At 42.1% G+C, this 23287-nt stretch overlaps 1 protein-coding gene across 1 annotated transcript in view; it reads left to right on the forward strand.

Annotated features, from left to right (window-relative positions):
* Positions 1–19780: 19780 nt before the first annotated feature.
* Positions 19781–23287, forward strand: part of LOC142490308 (matrix metalloproteinase-20-like) — a 35271-nt gene continuing 31764 nt past the window's right edge. The window contains exons 1-2 of the mRNA XM_075592421.1: positions 19781–20016; positions 20566–20714. Coding sequence (XP_075448536.1) covers positions 19814–20016; positions 20566–20714 — 352 coding nt within the window. The 5' untranslated portion in view covers positions 19781–19813. The remainder of the gene's footprint in view (positions 20017–20565; positions 20715–23287) is intronic.

Here is a 23287-nt window from a genome sequence, read left to right on the forward strand (position 1 = left end):
GGCCCCCGCAGCAGCCATCATCCCCCTCCACCGCAGCACCACCCCCACCCTGCAGCCACATATCTCAAAAATCATCCCCAAGGTAAGGTAAGGCTGATTTATGTATAAGTGTTGTGTGTGTGTGTGTGTGTGTGTGTGTGTGTGTGTGTGTGTGTGTGTGTGTGTGTGTGTGTGTGTGTGTGTGTGTGTGTGTGTGTGTGTGTGTGTGTGTGTGTGTGTGTGTGTCAGTGTGAGCAGTGTGTGTGCAGTGTGCAGTATGAGCAATGAGCCGTGTGTCAGTGTGTGCAGTGTGAGCAATGAGCAGTGTGTCAGTGTGTGCAGTGTGAGCAATGAGCAGTGTGTGTGCAGTGTGCAGTGTGTGTCAGTGTGTGTGCAGTGTGAGCAGTGTGTCAGTGTGTGCAGTGTGAGCAATGAGCAGTGTGTGTCAGTGTGAGCAGTGTGTGTGCAGTGTGAGCAATGAGCAGTGTGTCAGTGTGTGCAGTGTGAGCAATGAGCAGTGTGTGTGCAGTGTGCAGTGTGTGTCAGTGTGAGCAGTGTGTGTGCAGTGTGAGGTGTGTGCAGTGTGAGCAATGAGCAGTGTGTGTCAGTGTGAGCAGTGTGTGTGCAGTGTGAGCAATGAGCAGTGTGTGTGCAGTGTGCAGTGTGTGTGTAGTGTGTCAGTGTGTGCAGTGTGAGCAATGAGCAGTGTGTGTGCAGTGTGCAGTGTGTGTGCAGTGTGTGTGCAGTGTGTCAGTGTGTGCAATGAGCAGTGAGTGTGCAGTGTGTGTCAGTGTGAGCAGTGTGTGTGCAGTGTGAGGTGTGTGTTCAGTGTGAGCAATGAGCAGTGTGTGTGCAGTGTGCAGTGTGTGTCAGTGTGAGCAGTGTGTGTGCAGTGTGAGCAATGAGCAGTGTGTGTGTAGTGTGTCAGTGTGTGCAGTGTGAGCAATGAGCAGTGTGTGTGCAGTGTGCAGTGTGTGTGCAGTGTGTGTGCAGTGTGTGTGCAGTGTGTCAGTGTGTGCAGTGTGCAGTGTGCAGTGTGTGTGCAGTGTGTGTGCAGTGTGTGTGCAGTGTGAGCAATGAGCAGTGTGTGTGCAGTGAGTGTGTGCAGTGTGTGCAGTGTGCAAAAAAAAAAATTTTTTTTTTTAAACGGGAGCCATGGGAAAACCGCGTTATAACCGAATCGCGGTATAGCGAGGCGCGTTATAACGGGGTTTAGCTGTAGTAATTAATCTTAAAAAGATAGCTAATATTCTAAACAAACATTGGCATAATATGTCCTACGAAAGGATGGCTGGTTAAAAAATATTATCAGTGTAACGGGTATTCCCCCACTCCCAATCGCAGATACAGTGAATGTGGGGGGAACCTATATGTTACCAGGTGTGGTGCGTTATACCTGTCAGGCTCACAGGAGGTCTAAGCCTCCGCCAGTGAGAGCCTGGGGTGAATCCTCTGGAACGTTCTCGGTTTCAGCACCTCCACCTGTGTAGGGTTCTAGGGATGTACAGTAGAAGGTTGCCTATACAGGACCCGCATATACAATAACCACATACACAGGAATGTATATAACCACTTTATATATATGCAGGCAATCACACACACATAACATTCCCCATAGGGAGTAACTCCACAGTCACCGTGTACCCCCACACTGTGTCCACAGCCCAACCCCTTTGTCCCATGGTCAGCGCTGCCACTATGTGTAGTTGTGATATGTTAGGATACGTTGGTGCACATAGGAAGATACCTGCCGAGCGCTCCTGCACTCGGGCCTGCAAGCAACTTCGAAAAGGATCTGCCGCTTGGTGATCCCATCTGATCCGATGTTGCCTCGCACGGGCCCGCCAGGGGTGATCCCACCCTGGAGATAGTCTCTATCTCTTTCTCTGGGGCTACAGACTTGAGCCCAAGTCCCTTCACGGGGAGCGCAGCGTCCGCTGTGTCCATATCTAACACTAGTACTACTGTGACAGGGTCCCTAACCTAGGGCCTGTCCCTGTAGCACCACAAGCTGGGGAGTGAAGACCTATCTGGAGCCTAGGGGGTTACTGGCCTAATCCGTTCCCCTAGCTCTTCCCGGTCCTGACTGCTAACTAATACTCCCAGCACCTGCAGCAACCCACTGCACTAACTGTACCTGCAGCAACGCACTGCAACCAACGCACTGCAACCTGCTTGGTACCTGCAGCAAATGGCTGCACACACACTATGCCTTCTTGTCAGCACTCACAGCACTGACAGCCGTGACACTGACAAGGCTGCACCTCACACGCACCTAAGGGCAGAGTCCCTAACCTAGGGGCCTTCCCTATGAACTTACCCACTAACCTAGTGGGTAGTGGGGCCTACCTGGGGCCTGGGGTTTCTCTGGCCTAGTACAGCATAGCCCTGCTATGTGTACACTACCTTCCCCAATCTCTTCCTGGATCCAACTGACAAAAACCCTGTCTGCACACAACATTGTTGCAACTCTGCAGCATAAGAATCTGCCAGCTCTATTGGCTTCAATGCTGCCTGTGACCAGGGTGAAAGTGCAGTCCCCAGAGGCTGCTGGGAATTGTAGTCCTTGGCACAGCTCTTCCCTATGGGGACCGCGTCCGCAATCTTTACTGCGCATGTGCGACACTGTAATGGCCGCCGCTACGCTTAACTGCGCCTGCACAACCTCCCAGAGCTCCGGCACACTGGCGATGGCCACCGCTACCCTGGCCAACCTCTGTGCATTGCGTTAACCTCGCGCCGCAACCAAGATGGTGGTGCCCACCGGGAGAAGTCGCCGTCCCCTTCCCTCACTGCCACAAGAGTAAGGCAGGGGGCAAAGGAAGATCAGGGGAACCGGGGGTGACCCCCTTACACTAGTGACAAATCAGACGTAATATTCTCCAATACTTCTAATTTAAAACAGAAATTAGTACCCAGCTGTCTGAAAACCAATAGGCGAGTCTGCTGGCTAAGGAGTAATACGAAAGGTTTCTTTAGGTGCCTCAATTGTAGGACCTGTAATAATAACAGGAAACAGCAGTCAAAATTTAGAGAGTTTATTGCTGTCAATACTGGGATTAAATATAAAATACAATACAATATATCCTGCCAGACTAAGGGCGTTGTCTACGTACTGGAGTGCAGCTGCAAACTCCAGTACGCGGGCAGCACTATCCGCAACCTTAAGACTCGATTGGGAGAATATGTACGGAATATCATTCAGGGTCTTGAGACACATAGTGTGTCCAACCACTATAAATTAGAACATAATAAGAATCCCAACTGTCTTAAGTTTTACGGGATAGAACAAGTTACCCATGACTGGAGGGGGCGGATGTTATATCCAGAGGATCTCACAAAGGGAGTCCTATTGGACTTTCACCATCCAAACATTAGCCCCGAGAGGACTTAACATTGATATTGACATTGCCTCCTTTCTATAATAATATAGGAACAGTAAAGAATTAAAGAACATTTGTTTCCACGTCCAACGCTGGCGATGGCCTTCCCCTAAAACCACTCCCAAACCCCTCACCTCAATCGACTGGCCAGGAAATCAAGAGAGACAAGTTCGGGGGTGATTCCACGGTCAGTGAGTTGACTTTTGTTCTGGGCTAATGGACTGCGCATCCTTTCAGAAACGTAATGTATTGGTGTGCATGTATCAAGTACACAGAAACAAGAGGTGCTTCAATCAGACTTACTGAGGAAAAAGGGACAGTGAGAGCTGCAACTCCCCCCCTCTCCCCGTGTACATTACTCCGCCCTACTCTACTTAGGTAAAGGCAGAGGAGCCCTCACAGGCAGAACTGTGCTGATTGTATCCATGCAGTGTGAGCTGTGCAGAGTTGTACTGATGATCATTTATATCCACAGCAAAATACAAAACATTAATGGTTAGCTTCTATTTGAAGTGAACCTCATATTTCAAAAACTCAAAGCACTAAAAATCCTTCCTGGAGACAAAAAAAAAAAAAAAGAGGGGATGGGTGACGAGCACGCACGTTCTAATGAAACTTCTTTGCGTTTTGTCACACCCTCTTATTTTTCTCAGCCAATTTATTTATCGCTTTAATTTATTTTTGCAATATGTTTTAATCGACCCTTAGGTATTTCTTTGGTCAATAAATCTAAATCATTCACTATAAGATGGAAAAAGGAATCCACAAAATCCCTTTATCAAAATGTGGAAATAATGTTGATTTACCTTTAAAAGACTTATGCTATAGAAATGCTACATCGATTATGTGGTCTCCATTTGGATGGGTGGTGAGGAGAAATTGGGAGAATAAGTTAATTACTTTAAACAGGAATTAGTTGAATTTGAAATTTACACATAGTTTTCATAAGAAAAATATAAAATTATTGGATCTGTTTTTGTACATATAGAATACAGTGCACATTAAATCCTTGTTTAAGAATGAAGACTGTAACAATTACATCCTTAGGAACAGTTGTCACAATCAGCAATAGACGATAAAACATACCATTCTGCCAATTTAGGTGAATAAGACTTAATTGTTCGGACCCCAAGATTTATCAGGAGAAAACTTCAATCTTAGTATAGAAGGTTGTAGATAGAAACTATCCTTTATGTTAGATTGGCAAGAACACAAGCAGTTAATTTAAATAGGGGTGACATTCTGAGACCAAAACAGAAAAGTCCAAAGAAAGATGCATTTATCCCATTCCTCACACAGTTTAACAAAGACGCTGGTAAAATAAATAAAATAATAATAAAAACTTGGCATGTCTTGAAACAATGTCCACATTCTTAAAAGACTACCTACAAGAGAAACCACAAATTGTATTTACAAAAGCTCACAATGTGAAAGATAAATTAGCCCCAAGCATGCTAAGGTCAACAGAAAGTGAAGAAACAAAGAGTTGGATAAACACTAAACCTAGAGGTTTGTTTAGGTGCACCAGAAGCAAGGCATGCAACTTTGGTTGCAAAACAAATGGACAGCTTTGTGTCTGGTGCCACTGGAGAAACTTTTAAGATTTCAAAGTTTATAAATTACAAAAGTGAATCTGTAATCTATATGTTGATATGCCCCTGTGGTTGAAGATAGGTCCTTCTCTATCTTGAAGATAAGGTGTGTCACCTTCGTAAATAAGTCCATGGAGCGAATTCTTTGTTCCAGTATTTATTTAGAGACAAATAGATTACAGTATCACAGCAAATTCTTAACAGGTATCACAGCAGGTATTGCAATAAGTTATAAATGGAGAAATAGTCAGTGTAAGTTCCAAGTTATTCTGAATCCAATACACACATGACCACATAATTATACCCAGTCCCAGGACACCCGGACAAAATCATACTGTATATGTACTTGTTTTTCCCAATTTCACTGTCATTTCAATATGTTACATTTCACTGATATCATACTTTTTGATTCTGTTATCCATCCTCATTATATTTTAACGAGTATGTCTTGTTCTGGTAATGTTCTTAACCTTTGTCTATTTTCCCAACATGATAACCTTCATGCCTTCCTGCCTGTCTCCCAAGGGATGGCATACTGTATGTCTTCCTAGTTCAATTTAGACTTAATTCTCATCTATTCATCCTTGGACTATAATACAGCACATCTGCATGTTTTTCCTACATCTACTGATTTTCATTAACTAAATATATACCAAGCAGATATATATGTATATAGACACAATATGGCATCTCTCCTGTTCAGGATTTGATATCATCCCATAATAAAAGCCATCCAAATTCAAAACACTGTAATCCAAACAATAAATAGAAATAGAAAAAATTGAAAACAAGCATTTGCCAAAAAATGCATTGCCTATCACTGTATTTATCTGTACCCTAAAGGGGCACAGATTAATACATTATCAGTCAATGGGCAAGCAAAAACATTAAAAAAAATACAATAAAAAACCCTGAAAAAAGACAATTCCATACATTCAATATTTATCTTACCTTTAGAAGTCTTCACCCGCCGAATCCCGGAGTACCTGCAAGCTCTCGACCTGCTACGTCATCACCCACAATCCAACTCCATTCTCCTTGAAGATCTGCATCAGGTAAAAAAAAAATATTCTTTCTTTGATCTTCTGTCACTTTCTTCTATTTTAATCTGTTATTATTTTCTTCTTTTCTTTAATCTTCTTTCTTTCAATCCAAAACCCCATGTTAAATCCACAACGGATGTTGTCCCTTCGTCTTCTTCAGCTAAAATGAGATGGAACGGGCCTTATATAGGGCCTGTTATGTCACATTTTAGGGTCAGATGATGCAATCCGATTGGACGCCTCTTTTTTTTTTTTAAGGCTGTGACGTCATCACCAAGGGGGGTACGTCACATCCTTAAAACCACATGTCTCATATCACGTGGTATTACAGCCATGTGATTGAAGACAATCCCATTGGTTCCTGTACCATGTGATATGTTGCAGTACGCTTGCGTGTACTGATTGATCTGTGTGGTTGATTGAAGTGCTGGCTGGTTAAAGTGTGTGCAGTTAGAACCAAAAGCAGTTTGAACAAGGAAGCTGTTAAACAACGTATAGTTTATTGAAGTACAGTTTACTGTTAGTACTTCTAAACTTCATAGTTGCTTGAATGAGCAGGATTGAAAATGCCACTCAATGCACATCTTGCCACATGTATGTGCACTTGGAGCAGCTGTTCCAAGGAGCATACCGCTGTGAGAAGTGTGAGCAGGTGGTCTCTTTACAATCAGAGATTGCTGATCTGAAGAGGCAACTTGCAATATTGAGGGACATTGGCAATCTTGAAAGGGAATTAGAGCTCACTGAGCAGGCCCTTGCTTCAACTAGTGGTGCAGATGGTGGCGCTTTTAGTGAGGAGCAGGTAGGTAGCTTAGTTGCTGTTAGTGAGGAGCAGGTAGGTAGCTGGGTGACAGTTAGAAGGGGAAGCAGGGGCAATAGGGAGAGGCAGGTCGTTTCTGAGATCCCAATAGATTTGCCATGTTGAGTGAAGATATTGGGAATGTTGGGGCAGAAATGGCAAGGCTGGGGGAGACTAATTCCTCTAGCAGCCAGGGGAATAGTTCCTCCAGCACAGTGGGGACTCAGGATGCTCAGATGCAAAGAAAGATTGTGGTGGTAGGGGACTCCATTATTAGGAAGGTAGATAGGGCAATCTGTTGCCGGGACCGCATGAACCGAACAGTTTGTTGTCTCCCGGGTGCTCGGGTTCGGCACATTGCGGATCGGGTAGACAGATTGTTGGGGGGGTCTGGGATTGACCTGGCGGTCTTGGTACATGTTGGCACCAATGACAAAGTTAGAGAAAGATGGAGGGTCCTAAAAAATGATTACAGGGATCTAGGCCAAAAGCTTAAGGCAAGGACCTCCAAGGTAGTATTTTCTGAAATACTACCAGTGCCATGTGCTACCGCAGGGAGACAGTCAGAGATCAGGGAGGTTAATGCATGGCTAAGAAAGTGGTGTAGGAAGGAGGGGTTTGGGTTGTCAGAGCACTGGGACTCCTTTTCTGAGAGGTGCCATCTATATTCTAGGGACGGATTGCACCTCAATGAAGAGGGATCTTCTGTGCTAGGGGGGAGAATGCTAAAAAGGTTGGAGGAGATTTTAAACTAGGATGGAGGGGGGAGGGGAATGAAACAGATAATGAACTAAATGGAATAGATGAGGATACAAGGTGGTATGGAGGTAGAATGGGGGCAAGTGCAAGTTTGACAAGCAGTGAGATACCCATAGTAAATAGAGATAATACTAGAAAACTTCTAAAGACTAAACCAAGTGGGAGCAGAAAGGAAGGAGCAGATAAGATAATAGTACAGGCTGAAAAAAAACTTAAATGCATGCTTGCTAATGTAAGAAGCCTGACAGATAAAATGGGGGAGCTTGAATTAATATCTACAAGGGAGCAGTATGATATCATTGGCATTACTGAAACATGGTGGGATGAAACTCATGACTGGACAGTTAATTTAAAGGGGTATTCTCTTTTTCGGAAGGATCGAACAAATAGAAGGGGAGGTGGAGTATGTCTATATGTTAAACCAGATATAAAACCTATTATAAGGGTTGATGTCTATGAAGGGAATGATGACAATGTAGAGACCTTGTGGATATAAATTAGCAGTGGAGGTAAAAGTATAAAGAAAATGTTTGTGGGAATATGCTATAAACCACCAAATATCTGTGAGATTGAGGAAGCTAAAATACATTTGCAAATGGAGAAGGCATTAAAACTGGGTCATGTTTGAATAATGGGGGATTTTAATTATCCAGACATAGACTGGGGCAATGAGATTAGCGTTACAACAAAAGGAAACAGGTTTTTGGGGGTGCTTAAAGATAATTATATGACCCAAATTATTGAGGAACCAACCAGGAGAAGGGCAGTTCTGGATTTGGTCATATCAAACAATGTAGAAGTAATAACAAATATTCAAGTCCTGGAACATTTGAGTAACAGTGATCATAACATGGTCTCATTTGAAATAAATGATCAAAAAACAGATTACTTGGGTTCAACAAAGACTTTAAACTTTAGAAAGGCAGATTTTAATAAACTGAGGTCTAATCTAGTAGTAATACAATGGGATGATGTTTTTGCAGGGAAAAATGTAGAAGATAAATGGGCAGTCTTTAAAACATTGTTAGAAAAGCACACTTATCAGTGTATACCCTTGGGTAATAAGTATAAAAGAAATAAGTCAAAACCAATGTGGCTAAATAAACAGGTAGGGGAGGAAATGGACAAGAAGAGGAAGGCGTTTAGATTCTTTAAGTCAGAAGGGACAGAGAGATCGTATCAGAATTATAAGGAATGTAACAAAAATTGCAAAAGGGCAATTAAATTAGCAAAAATGGATAATGAAAAAAGGATTGCAATAGAAAGTAAGGTCAACCCTAAAAAGTTCTTTAAGTACCTTAATAACAAAAAAATGAGAAAAGAAAATATAGGACCCGTTCAGTGTGAGATGGGTAGGCAGATTATTGGAGATAAGGAAAAAGCAGAGGTATTAAACAAATTATTTGCCTCTGTGTTTACCAGGGAAGAATCAAGTACAATAGTAGCGCCACAGGAGGAAGCCACAACCTCCATATTAATGACCAATTGGTTAACTGAGGAAGAAGTTCATAAGCGACTTGAAAAAATTAAAATAAATAAGGCACCTGGCCCCGATGGCATACATCCAAGAGTTCTCAAGGAGTTAAGCTCAGTACTAGCAAAACCATTATATTTAATATTCAAGGACTCCATTTCCACAGGCTCAGTACCACAAGATTGGCGAAAAGCAGATGTGGTGCCTATATTTAAAAAGGGAGCTAGATCACACCCGGGGAATTACAGATCTGTAAGCCTGGCTTCAATAGTAGGGAAACTACTTGAAGGTTTAATACGGGATAATATTCAGGAATACCTAATGGAAAACAAAATTATTAGTAATAGTCAGCATGGATTTATGAAGGATAGATCTTGCCAAACTAACCTTATTTGTTTCTTTGAGGAGGTAAGTAGGAATTTAGAACAGGGTAATGCAGTTGATGTGGTCTACTTAGATTTTGCAAAGGCTTTTGATACGGTTTCACACAAGAGGTTGGTGTACAAAATAAAGAAAATTGGACTCAGTAATAATATATGCACCTGGATTGAAAACTGGTTAAAGGACAGACAACAGAGGGTTGTCATAAATGGAACTTTTTCAGGTTGGGCTAAAGTCGTGAGTGGAGTACCTCAAGGATCGGTACTGGGACCCCTGCTTTTTAACTTGTTTATTAATGACCTTGAGGTTGGGATCGAGAGCAAAGTCTCCATCTTTGCTGATGATACTAAATTGTGTAAGGTAATAGAATCCGAGCAGGATGTAATTTCTCTTCAGAAGGACTTGTAGAGACTGGAAACGTGGGCAGGTAAATAGCAAATGAGGTTTAATACAGATAAATGTAAGGTTATGCATTTGGGATGCAAGATTAAAAAGGCGACTTACAAATTAAATGGAGATATATTGGGGGAATCCTTGATGGAGAAGGATTTAGGAGTGCTTGTAGACAGCAGGCTTAGCAATACTGCCCAATGTCATGCAGTAGCTGCAAAGGCAAACAAGATCTTATCTTGCATCAAACGGGCAATGGATGGAAGGGAAGTAAACATAATTATGCCCCTTTACAAAGCATTAGTAAGAGCACACCTTGAATATGGAGTACAATTTTGGGCACCAATCCTAAGAAAAGACATTATGGAACTATAGAGAGTGCAGAGAAGAGCCACCAAATTAATAAAGGGGATGGACATTCTAACTTATGAGGAGGGGCTAGCTAAATTAGATTTATTTACATTAGAAAAGAGGCGTCTAAGAGGGGATATGATAACTATATACAAATATATTCAGGGACAATACAAGGAGCTTTCAAAAGAACTATTCATCCCACGGGCAGTACAAAGGACTCGGGGCCATCCCTTAAGGTTGGAGGAAAGGAAATTTCACCAGCAACAAAGGAAAGGGTTCTTTACAGTAAGGGCAGTTAAAATGTGGAATTCATTACCCATAGAGACTGTGATGGCAGATACAATAGATTTGTTCAAAAAAAGGTTGGACATCTTTTTAGATGGGAAAGGTATACAGGGATATAACAAATAAGTATACGTGGGAAGGATGTTGATCCAGGGAACAATCCGATTGCCAATTCTTGGAGTCAGGAAGGAATTAATTTTTCCCCTAAATGGGGTTTTTTGTTTGCCTTCCTCTGGATCAATAAGTATAGATACAGGATAAAGTATCTGTTGTCTAAATATAGCATAGGTTGAACTTGATGGACGGAAGTCTTTATTCAACCTCATCTACTACGTAACTATGTAACTATACTGTATATGCATTAGTTTAAAGGATGTGACATCACATATGTTTTGGACATACGAGAAAGCCTTACAGAATATGGAAACCTGTATGTCCAATTGAAAAGGGCTCTTTTTGCATAGTTATGCACTTATCACAACTACAAGAATATCCCCCATATTCTTAAGAAAAAATATCACCAGTGTAAATTGGAATGTCTATGATTTGTTATAGCAAGTTGGCTGACTTAATTAGTGTAATTTATAAATTTACTATCAGCACTTTCAAGTAGGAGTTTTTAGTGATAGCTTCAGAGTTTTCACACTTTATAATTAGCACTACCTTTAATTTATACATACAATATATATATATAATTAGCACTACCTTTGATATATACATACAATATAAAAACTAGATAAGTTGTAAACACATTTAACTACCCAACTACTACAGCTCAACCCCCTTATAACGCTGTGCTTGGGGTCCAAAGAATCACATCGCGTTATAAACGGATCGCGTTAGAAATAATGTGCAATTGTATGTATTGTACAATAAAGTGTTTAAGATACCAATAATCGTGTTGTAAAGTATTCATAAATACAAAAATTGGGAGCCATGCTTGCATCGCGTTATAAGTGGATTCGCGTTGTAACGGATCGCGTTATAACGGGGTTGAGCTGTACTGCACCGACACACTTTATTCGAGCAAATACCCAGTATGTACCTGGCAGATACCTGGAATGCGCCGCTCCTCACCTCTGACAAGCCCCGTTGCGTTTGCCTTCCCAGCCTGGGTTCATGCCTGGCTGACGGGCGGCTGATCTGTTAAATGATAATGATTAGGATTTAATAGGCTGCAATGCTTCGCGTGTCTACCAGATGGCATAAATTCATGAATTGTAATGCAGTATATATATATATATATATATATATACTGTGCAGTATTGCAGCCAGCGGGAATAAAATGCTTCAATCCCTGCCTGGAAAATACCTCAATGCACTCGGGCAGAAAACAGTCACAAACCTCAATACACCCGGGTATACCCGAATTCGTGGGACTAGCCGAGCTCGAATAAAGTGTGTCGCCAGTGTACATATAAACTTAAAAATAAGTTATCAATAATTTATATTGCACCCCCAAAGAATTAAATGCAAATATAATCTATCATATCATGTATATTTAATTAACAAATCCGGATGGAGAAACATTATTTCATATAATACAATAAGTCCATATATTGCTGACTGTTTAAAATTGGGTCATAAAATACAATTAAAAGGAAACATTGTAATAATTACTTAATACTATCCAGGAAGTTTTTACTTTTATATACTGTATTGCAATTCAAGGTTTTACAACCCATATTGGTACTGGAGAAGTATGCAGTATATTTGTCCGGCATTGGGATATCTTCTAATGAACAACAAGATCATAGGTGCAGATGTTCAGTTCTCAAGGGCTATCAGCAACAAGCTAGGATTTCACAATTTTCTCTATAACACATATTTACCAATTAGCCTAATCTGAATTTTTGTTAACACAACTTGCTTAGTTATTTATTGTCCTGAAATACTTTGACAGCAGGTAGATTTTTAGCACCCTGAACAATTGAGCTCTTCTTAATCAAAGTTAAAATGTACTGTATTATGCTTTCAACACTTTTTGGTTTGTTTTTTTGTATATGCCTGCAAGGGTTTGAAAGCACTGTACAAGCTAATTGTATCCATGAGCAACGCTCGTGCTCGTACATTACAAGGTTTCAGACACAACTACAAGTCTAGATTGACAGTATCTGCTGTACTTCCACTATCAATTGTTCTGTCTAATGGTGACACTAGTTTTGGAATTTGGAGTTTCAAACATATTCATGTAAGACGTTCTAGAACATAATACCGTTTTGTGAAAAAGAAAGTACATCCTCTTTGAATTCTATGGTTTTACATATCAGGACATAATAACAATCATCTGTTCCTTAGCAGGTCTTAAAATTAGGTAAATACAACCTCAGATGAACAACAACACATGACATATTACACCGTGTCATGATTTATTTAACAAAAATAAAGTCAAAATGGAGAAGCCATGTGTGAAAAACTAACTTACTGCTTCCATAGGAATTAAGATGCTAAGTAGCAAATTTAAGACCTGCTAAGGAACACATGATTGTTATTAAGTCCTGATATGTAAAACCATAGAATTCAAACAGGGTGTATTTCTTTTTCACACAACTTTATATGTTAGTACTGTTATTGTTTCATTTCCTTGAATGTTTCACTTCTGATATACAGTAAATCTGCAAGAAAAAGGGAAAAGGTATTTAAAACATTTATGAATTGCAAAACAGTCTTCGACTGAGCCTCTGATTGAGCCACCTGTGCTGAAGCAGGGATATCCTAAAAACCTGACTTGCTGAGGAGTCTTGAGGACTGGAGTTGAGAACCGCTACTGTACAATATATCATGTCTCCCCGGCAGAAGACAACAGAATTTCACCTACTGCTACAATTATTGTTTTACTTTTTGCAGCACTGTAATTATATTTTGAGACATGAATCATCTTGGCTCTGTGCTCACAAACATGCCTACAATATAAAAGATGAACCGTGTTTAACTAAATATCTAAGATACTTCTGTTGTCCTTTGACTTCATTGTTTCTGCCATTCAGAAATGAAGGTGTCTGACTTATTTTGCATTTTGTGTTTTGTGCTCTCTTCTTGGAAATTGTCATCAGCTGCACCAGTAATTTTTGCCCGTTCAAAAACTGCAAACTGGAAGAATGTTTATACTGCACAGGTCTGTAATGCTTTTACTGTTTCAGGTGTTATTGGAGATGTTTACATTTAAATGTAAATTTAAAAAAAAAATATTTTTTTTTTTTTAAACATCTTTGCACAATGTAATATGCATTGTGGCCTTATATATGGTATCCTGTAACCTTTTATGTCAATAGGAAATAATACATTACAATTGGTATGAGCATTTGAATATTTTGTTTACAGAACTTTGTTAAGACATTATATTAAAATTGTATTAGGCAGCAATGTATATCCATTTAAATACCCTCCAAACTGTATGATGGAGGTTTCTTGTTGCCTTTTTAACCCACCATAACTTAAACGGTTATGGTAAATTCTACAGCCTTGAAAATTGCAAAGCCAGTACAACCAACCTACACTGATGAGACCCATAAAGGTCAAAACATGTCTTTGAGTGGTTTCTCTGGCTTTGCATCGGATTCCCGTGCTAGGCTTAAAAGCTGTGTTAACAACAAGAATTAGCTTAGAAGGGTTCCATGTAAAAATGGATTTCAGGCAAAAAGTGACACGGTGTGCTCATTTGCATATCATTTCCCAGAATCCGTTGCTGCAGTGGAAGCACTGCATGCTAGATAATAATGGTGAAATGGACAGTTGAAGACCTGTCTAAGACATGTGAATGTGCTCACAAGTGATATTTTTAATATATATATATATATCCCAAAGAAAGAGAAATAATACATACCTTAAATAGCTACAGCTGAACCCCGTTATAACGCGGTGCTCTGGGTCCACCCGATACCACCGCTTTATATCCGGGATCGCGAAAAAAAATTGGCTGCCGCTATCAGGGAACCCGGCGGCACCCCATGCCGACAAACCTGGAGCAGGGTGATGGGGATCCGACACCACGGGTCAGCCATCGCGTGGGTGTGGGGGTGGTGATGGGTCTGTCTGTCTCTGTCTCCGTGTGTCTGTCTGTCTCTGTGTGTCTGTCTGTCTCGGTGTGTAGGTAGCAATAAAGCATTGAATTGTTGAAGGGAAAAAAATTTAATTTTTTTTTTAAATGACCGCCGCAATCAGGGAACCCGGCGACACCCCCATGCAGGGGAGGAAGGGGCCAAAATGAAACCACAGGCCTGTGTGTGTGTATATATGTATGCATGAGATGCTAGAAACACAGCACATGCTCTGCTAGGAGCAAACAAAAGAGAGGACAGTGGAAGCGCTCTCATGCCAAACAGGTGGTGTGTGTGTGTGTGTGAGTGTGTGTGAGTGTGTGTGTGTGTGTGTGTGTGTGTGTGTGTGTGTGTGTGTGTGTGTGTGTGTGTGTGTGTGTGTGTGTGTGTGTGTGTGTGTGTGTGTGTGTGTGTGTGTGTGTGTGTGTGTGTCCGGCAAATCCTGGAAGTTTGCTAAAAAAATTATTTTTTTTAAAACGGGAGCCACACTAACACCGCGTTATAAGCAGATCCGCGTCAAGCTGTATTTTCATAATCTTATGTATAAACAGAAATATATAATAGAGAGCGACAATGCACATATCTACATCTCTGTTTATCCATAGAAGTACAGTATATATTTGGAGAAATATATAGATATATTTAACAGTATCAATTTAGTATATATTGGGGAAGTCTTCTGATATAAAACCACTACTCAGCTATGATAATACGTTTGTGACTGACAAACCTGCTTTTATCACAAATTTTCCTGTCAGGGCTTTTGCCAATGACATTAGTACAGTATAGCAGTTTTCTCCCATAAGCTTTAAATCTTCTAAAATGCCTTTGTTTTTTCTTGTACAAATTCATATATTTATTTATACAGGTATAAGCATCACTCTATAAAGAGACACTACAATACAAGTTACTCAAAATGAATACATGCACCAAACACAAATGTAAACCTTGGGGATATAATAAGGAATTTGAAGCTGAAAGATGTACAGTAAGTGTAAGTGGAATGTAGGGAGACTTACAAAGACAGTAGGGCTTGTTGTAAGTGCAGTGTTTTTGAAGTTCTTTGTCAACAGGGTTGATAAGTGCATTTGGAGGAGGAAGAGTTGAAGGGTCTTGATTTGAAGCAATTGAAATTATTCATTACTAAAGTGAACTTCCAGATGAGACTCGAAAGTTGGAAGGGAAAGTGCATGGTAAATACTGAAGAGAAGTGGGTTACAGAAGTAGGGGGTTTTAGCTACCTTTTGAATGTGAGAGGAGAATGTGAGAGAGGAGTTGAGTGTGACCCCTAGGCAGCAGTATGCGGAGCTTTGTTTTTGCCATGTTAAGTTTAAGTTGGCAGAGGGACATCCAGGATGATATCGCAGAGAGACATTCTGAAACTTTAATCAGCAGGTGTAAGGTCTGGGGTTGAAAAATAAATGTGTATGTCATCAGCATAGAGGTGATATTTTAACCCAGGATATGTGATTAGGTACCTAGAGAGAGTGTGTAAAGAGAAAAGAGAAGAGGTCCCGGGACAGAGCCCTGGGGTAACCCCACAGAGAGTCGAAAGAGGAGGAGGTGTTGACAAAAGAGACACTGAAAGTACAGTGGTAGAGGTAAGAAGAGACCTAGGATAGAACCTTTGTTACGAATACCAAGAGTATGGAGAATGGGAAGCAGAAGAGGATGGCCACAGTATCAAATGCTGCAGAGAGGTTGAGTTATGTGAGCAGAGTGTAATGACCTCTGTCTTTGGCAGCATACAGTAGAGGTCATTAGTTATTTTAGTGAGGGCTATTTCCGTCGAGTGAGTAGTGCGGAAGCCAGATTGTAGCGGATCTAGGAGAGAATAGGTGTTGAGAAAATGGAGCAAGCGAGAGAATTCAAGACATTCAAGGAGTTTAGAGGCAAAAGGCAGGAGGGAGACAGGCCAATAGTTAGAAAGACAGGTAGGTTCAAGCTTGCTGTTTTTGAGTAATGGTACTGTATAACTGTTGCATGTTTGAAGGAGGAGGGAAAGTTACAGAGTAGAGGGAAGAGGTAAAAATGTGTATGAGTGTAGGGATTATAGTAGGAGCAAGAGATTTTGGAGATGGGAGGGAATGGGGTCAAGAGGGCAGGTGGTAGAGGGAGAAGAAGAGATCAGAAACAACACATCCTCCAATGTGACAGCGAAAAAAAGTCAAGGAAGGCAGGAGGAGAGTTAGGAAGAGGTGTTGGATGGGAGAAGGAAACAGAGGGGATGTCCTGACGTATTGATTCCACCTTTTCCTTGAAATAGTCGGCAAAGTCCTGAGGTGAGATGGAGGATAAAGAAAAGGCTGCAGAGGGTTGTCTAGTAGGGTTTCAAAGACAGAAAAGAGTCGCTGTGAGTTAGACTTGTGTGTGTTGATGATATGGAAGAAAGATGTAAAGCTTCAGACAACAGAAAAACATGTGGAGTAGAATGGAGACAGTCTTGAACAGAGCTCAAAAGGTAATCAGGGCTGTAGAAATAGATTTGAATAAAGGTAAAGTACTGTATAAGGAGGGGCTGAGCCATGTAGAGTCTTGAGTGAGGGAATAACTTTGTAGCTATACCGAATTAATTGGAAAGATTATTTTAAGGGGGAGTTAAATCATTTAAAATGCAGCATTTTGCATAGGTTTTAAGGAAGAAGCGCGTGAGGCAGAAAGGTCTGTTATTCAGATATTTTAATAACCAAGAAATTGAGAGCTTTTATTAAAGTTTTTAGCTGTAGTAACAAAAAATTGCAGATCCTGGAATTAATATTTTAATTATTATTAGAGTGCAAGTCTCTGAGGAAACTGACAGAGAGGAGTCAAAAGTACAGTAATGTCTAAGCAATGTACTTTGGGGACTTGATTGATGCTATTAACTGTAAGGGGGCAATGGGATTTGAGTGAAAATATGAGAGGGTCAGTCTTTTTAAGTGAGGTAATGAAAGGCCATCCTGGTTGATATTGTTAAATGGCCTCGATTGGACTGGACTTCAGGTGTAAGGTTTGGCTTGGAAAGTTATATTTGTATGCCGTCTACATAGCTAGGGTATTTTGCGTAGTACATAGTAGAAGAGATTGAAAAAAGATATACAGTATGTCTATAGTGTTCAACCTATGTTAAAACTAGTCGACTAAAATTTGCATTATATATTTGTACTAGCTGAGAGACCCGGCGTTGCCCGTGAGTTAATTTCCTGCTAGGAAGGGGGGTGGACAGGAGGGGGGGGGCAGTGGACAGGAGGGAGGGGGGCAGTGGACAGGAGGGGGGGGGGCAGTGGACAGGAGGGGGGCGCTGTGGACAGGAGGGGGGGACAGTGGACAGGAGGGGGCGGACAGTAGACAGGAGGGGGGGACAGTGGACAGGAGGGGGGGGGACAGTGGACAGGAGGGGGGGACAGTGGACAGGAGGGGGGGGACAGTGGACAGGAGGGGGGCAGTGGACAGGAGGGGGGGGGATAGTTGACAGCAGGGGGGGACAGTGGACAGCAGGGGGGGGACAGTGGACAGCAGGAGGGGACAGTGGATGGCAGGGGGGTGGACAGGAGGGGGGCGACAGTGGACAGGAGGGGGGGACAGTGGACAGGAGAGTGGACAGTGGACAGAAGGGGGGGCAGTAGACAGGAGGGGGGGCAGTGGACAGGAGGGGGGTGCAGTGGACCGGAGGGGGGGGGGACAGTGGACAGGAGGGGGGGGACAGTGGACAGGAGGGGGGGGACAGTGGACAGGAGGGGGGGGACAGTGGACAGGAGGGGTGGGGTTGCTTAAAATATTCCGGGTCCCTCCTCTCCACTCACCCTGTATGTTTCTCCACTCCCCCCTCTCTCTCCGCTCCTCCCCCCCATGCGCAGCTCCGGTCCCCACCCTACAGTTTCTGACACACTCAGTGTCCCCCACACACACACACAGTGACACACACACACACACACACACACAGTGACACACACACACAGATATGTCACCTCTCCTTCCGGGCGCCGCCATCTTAGGCACTCGGTGCCGCGAGGCAGCTGCAGGCTGGCTGCCCACTGCCTGTCCCCTCGCCGGGAAGGGAGGGAAGTGAGCGCTGGGGAGGGAGGTGAGTGAGCACCGGGGAGGGAGAGGAGTGAGCGCCGGGGAGGGAGGTGAGTGAGCGCCGGGGAGGGAGGTGACTGAGCGCCGGGGAGGGAGCGGGACATTGTATAATGTCAATGTAAGGTACATGTTGTAAGTTGGTGTGGCGGCCATTTTAGAAAGTTAATAAAGAGTGCGTAGGTGAAGGTACGTGCGGCCATTTGTGTAATAGAAATTAAAACTGCGCACGCCATTATTTTAATATATATTTATTGTAATATATGTGTTTTTCGTAAGGCATAAAGGTAGAGTGCAGGGCTACAGGGAGTGTTCATCGTGCGTGGTAGTGTCGTCGTGTGTGTGCGTTTGTCCGGCCATGTGCACAGGGAAGTAAGCATGAGTGTTAGCTACAGGGGAGTAAGCAGTGTGTACACAGGGGTGACAGCATGACTGTGAGTTGTGGGATGACTGTGTGGTCAGTGTGAGTGTGTGGGTTGACAGTGAGTGTGTGTGTGTGTGTGTGGAGTGTGTGTGTGTGTACACAATGGTGACAGCATGACTGTGAGTTGTGGGATGACAGTGACTATATGTGTGGGATGACAGTGACTGTGTGTGTTTGTGTGTGTGTGTGTGTGTTGTAAACTTACCAAGGACTCCGCAGGGGTTCTGTGGGCGTATGCTGTCAGTGCAAGTGTGTGAGAGTGAAGTAGGTGTGTGTCAGTGATGTCACTGTAACTTTTGTCCAATGAGAGTCATGTGGGAGGTGTGTCACAGTGGGGCGTACCTCTTGGCCAATGAGAGTCGGGGTGGCCACGGACCAATCAGATTCACCGCAGCTAGTACCAACCTTTCGATTTTATATATTAAGATTTATATTGATCCAGACAAATAAAAAAAAATCCCTCTATACCTTTCTCCTTTTTAAAGGATTTGAAGCTAAAAGAGTTTATGAGGTCACTTGAGTTACATCTCAATTGGAAGTGTGGCAAACTTGTTAGCCACTAAGGTTTAGAATGCTTCACTTATTTAATAATACATTATATTTGTTTAGATGACAAATCAAAATGTTCACTTGAGGTTAGGAATTTCTACAGTTTTACACAGATTTGTAACTGTCAGATCGATTTTTTTACAATTTGCTTCAGAATAAATGTACATTTCAAATAAGCTCCAGGACATGTTCCTATTTCTTTATTAGTAAAATAGCTTTGAAAGTATTCAACTGAAATAACCTGATAATCCCCTTCTCAATTTCAGAAATATCTTGATAAATATTACAGCAACCATGGACAATTACACATGGCTGAGATGGTCGCTGGTGATATCTCTATGTCAAGTAAGGTAAAAAAAATGCAGACATTCTTTGGTCTTCAAGTTACTGGAAAGTTAGATTATTCCACCATCACAGTGATGAAGAAACCACGATGTGGCATACCGGATGTGGCAAATTATCATCTCTTTCCAGGAGAGCCCAAATGGCAAAAAAGTACTTTAACATACAGGTAATTACTCTCTATACTGAGCAAAGTACAAGTTTACACTAGCACACAAACGAAGGAGTAGCTTATTGGTAAGAACACTGCTTTTGAAGTGTGTGATCCTGGTTTGAATCACATGGTCAGCTCTCCTAGTGACCTTAGCCAAGTAACTGTAGCCTGTGCCTCAGATGCAGAAGTTAGATTGTTATCTCTATGGTGCAGGGACTTATTATGCCTGTAAAAGTTATATGTACAGTTATACAATGTACATTGTCAATGATATATAGGGAAAATATTTGTATTCAATATGTTTCACCATACACATGACTGGTATTGTTTGATAAAGCAACTTTACGCACAAAAAAAGTATGATGGTAAAAAAATATAATCGAGGTTTGATGAATTTCAAGCTTATTTGTCATTCTTGTTTTGTAAAATATTAATTACAAAATCCTCGACTTTCTGTACTCTAAAGTCATCTAATGTTTTCAAGCCTGAAAGTATAAAGAAGTAATCCATGTTCAAATATAGCTATTGAAAATCTGATAATCGTGACACTATATTCTTTCTTAGAATTGCTAACTACACTTCCAGCCTCAGTAAACCAGATGTTGATAGAGCCGTGGAGATGGGCTTGAAAGCCTGGAGTGACGCTGCCCCATTGAATTTTGTCAAAATAAGCCAAGGAGAAGCAGATATAATGATTTCCTTTGAAGCAGGAGGTACAATAAAATTCAGTTGATGAAGTGAAAACTATATTATTTTTTTAAGCTCTTTTAGCCTGACACACAATTAGTTTATGGTGGGAAAGAAAGTGACGTGTCTTCCACAGATCCGCAAACCTGTTTTTATTGACCCCATTTTCCATGTTGTACAGTGATTAAGCTGCAGACAAGGATTCTGGGTATTGACATACAAAGGAGCACCCAGTGGACATTTAATTCTTAGGGGGAGAGGCACTAAGCTTGACATTGCCTAAAACAGAAACAGATGTTATGTTCCCTGAGTTAACACTTTATCCACAAAGCAAACTATATGCAAAAATAACGGCCGTACTACAGTACATCTCATTAGAATTGGGTTAAAGTCACGTTTTGTTGGATAATGTTTTGCAATCTTCCAATATTGTTATGTTATGTCAGTTTCGTTGTTACTCCTATCCAGATGCTAAAAAAGGGTTTTTGGAGTGCTTTTTGGAGTGGTTTGCTGGAGTGGATAGGATACAGAAATAATGTTGAGAAATAATGGTGTGTTATTTAAATCAAGCCTAACTGTGGTATTCCACCCATCCAGAAACTGCAAAGGATCCATTTATGGTCTGGGTTGGAATAACACCAAGTGTAGCGCTGATTTAATTTATGTTAGGTCCCCATGTTACCGTTAACAGACTTTAATGCATAGGGGAGGAAATAGTATGACAACACCTAATTTACATATCATCTGCATGTTATTATCCCTAATGTCCATTATAGTTAATGTCATGCTCTGTTCAGATTTACAGAAGAAAAATTACAACATTATTGTCCTTTGTCGACACAGCATTAGTTTCAATGGGACGTTCAGTAGTTTAACAGAGTTTAGTGCATTTAGGCCCAGGGGAGTAGCTATAGCCCAAGCAGCCCGGGTTAAGCCCAGGGGCCCGAGCTCTTGGTGGGCCTTCTCGCCGACAGGGGGGGGAGAGCCAGGATAGCTTACAGTCAGAGAGCAGGCAGCAGAGGCTGGGTGTGGAACTGAGGCAGAGGGCTGCAGAGCTCTGCCCGTCCCTGCTCTCTGTGACATCAGGGGGATGGGTTAATATGTGCTGCTGTGGGAAGGAATGCTGTGTGTATTTGTGTGTCAGTTTGTTGTGTGTATGTTTGTGTGTTTGTGTCAGTTTGCTGTGCATGTATTTGTGTGTCAATTTGATATGTGTGTTTCAGTCTGTCAGTGTGTCAGTATGCTGTGTGTCTTTGTGTGTACATTTGTCAGTTACCGTTTGCTCTGTCAGTGTGTGCTGTGTGCTTTTTGTGATGCAGTGTCTGTCAGTGTGCTGTGTGTCTGTGACAGTGCTCGTCTCAAATCAGGAGGCAGACCCGCAGGGCTTAGGTACGGATACAAATAAACCGACCACAACCCAGAGTCCTGTAAGAGTATCCGTAGTCATTTATTTATTTATTTATTTATAAAATATTTTACCAGGAAGTAATACATTGAGAGTTACCTCTCGTTTTCAAGTGTGTCCTGGACACAGAGTTAAGACAAATAATACATGTTTACAAATACAGTTACAAAAATGAGCAGGGTATATATTATATACAGTCGGTATGGAAGCAGGGGTCAGGGCTGGTGGCAGAGTTCCAAAGTCCAGGGGACAGGCAGAGGTCGGGGGTTAGCGGCAGAGGTGAAAAGTTGAGGAAGCAAGTGGAGGTCAGGGCAGGCAGAAGGCAGTGAGGTCACGGTCTGGGGTCTGCAACAGGAATTCAAGACAAGCAAGAGGATAAGGCATAACTGCAAAGACCGACAGGAGCTGCAAACACACAGAAATTTGATCGGCGACTCCCTATGGCAACTGCAGCCTTATAAAGCAGGCTGCCAGTACCCAAAATGGCCACATAGAGCAGAAAGGGCAGGAGAGACAGAAAACCTGGACCGAAGTGAAAACCTGGCACTGATCAAGCGGAATCCTTACAGCACCCTCCTTTTGAGGAGAGACCTCCGGGCAATCTAAGACGGTTTGGCAGGAAATTTCCGATGAAATGCACGGACCAGGTTGGAGGCATGGACATCCCTGGACCTCATCCAATTTTCCTCGGGTCCATAACCCTTGCAATGGACCAAGTACTGTAGCCCGCCACAGGATCTACGGGAATCCAATATTTGGCTTACTTCAAATTCCTCCTGACCATCCACCAAGAACGGTTTAGGAGGGGGAAGGGTAGGAGGAGAGAAGGTGTTCTGGACGAATGGCTTGAGGAGGGAAGCATAGAACACTGGGGGTATTCTTAAGGTATCCGGAGGTAACACGCGATAACAATCTTTTTATTAGCACATTTTTTTAATAGTTTGTGCCATTATTTACACAGTTGTCTATAGTTAACTGTATTAATAGAAGAAGTTACTGTGCAGGTGTGTGGGGCAGGGGGGGGGGGCGGAAAGGTTATTATAGTGTAGGTGGTTATTCTAATTTGTATATTGTGAAGGGGGAAATGGGGTGGGGGGTATTGAACAGTAGTATGTGTGTGTGGGGAAAGTGTGTGTGTGTGGCCATGGGGTGGAGGGGGAAATGAATGCGAGGAGGGGATGATTGGGGGAGCTG

Source organism: Ascaphus truei, chromosome 3, assembly GCF_040206685.1.
Source record: "Ascaphus truei isolate aAscTru1 chromosome 3, aAscTru1.hap1, whole genome shotgun sequence".
Taxonomy (NCBI): Eukaryota; Metazoa; Chordata; class Amphibia; order Anura; family Ascaphidae; genus Ascaphus; species Ascaphus truei.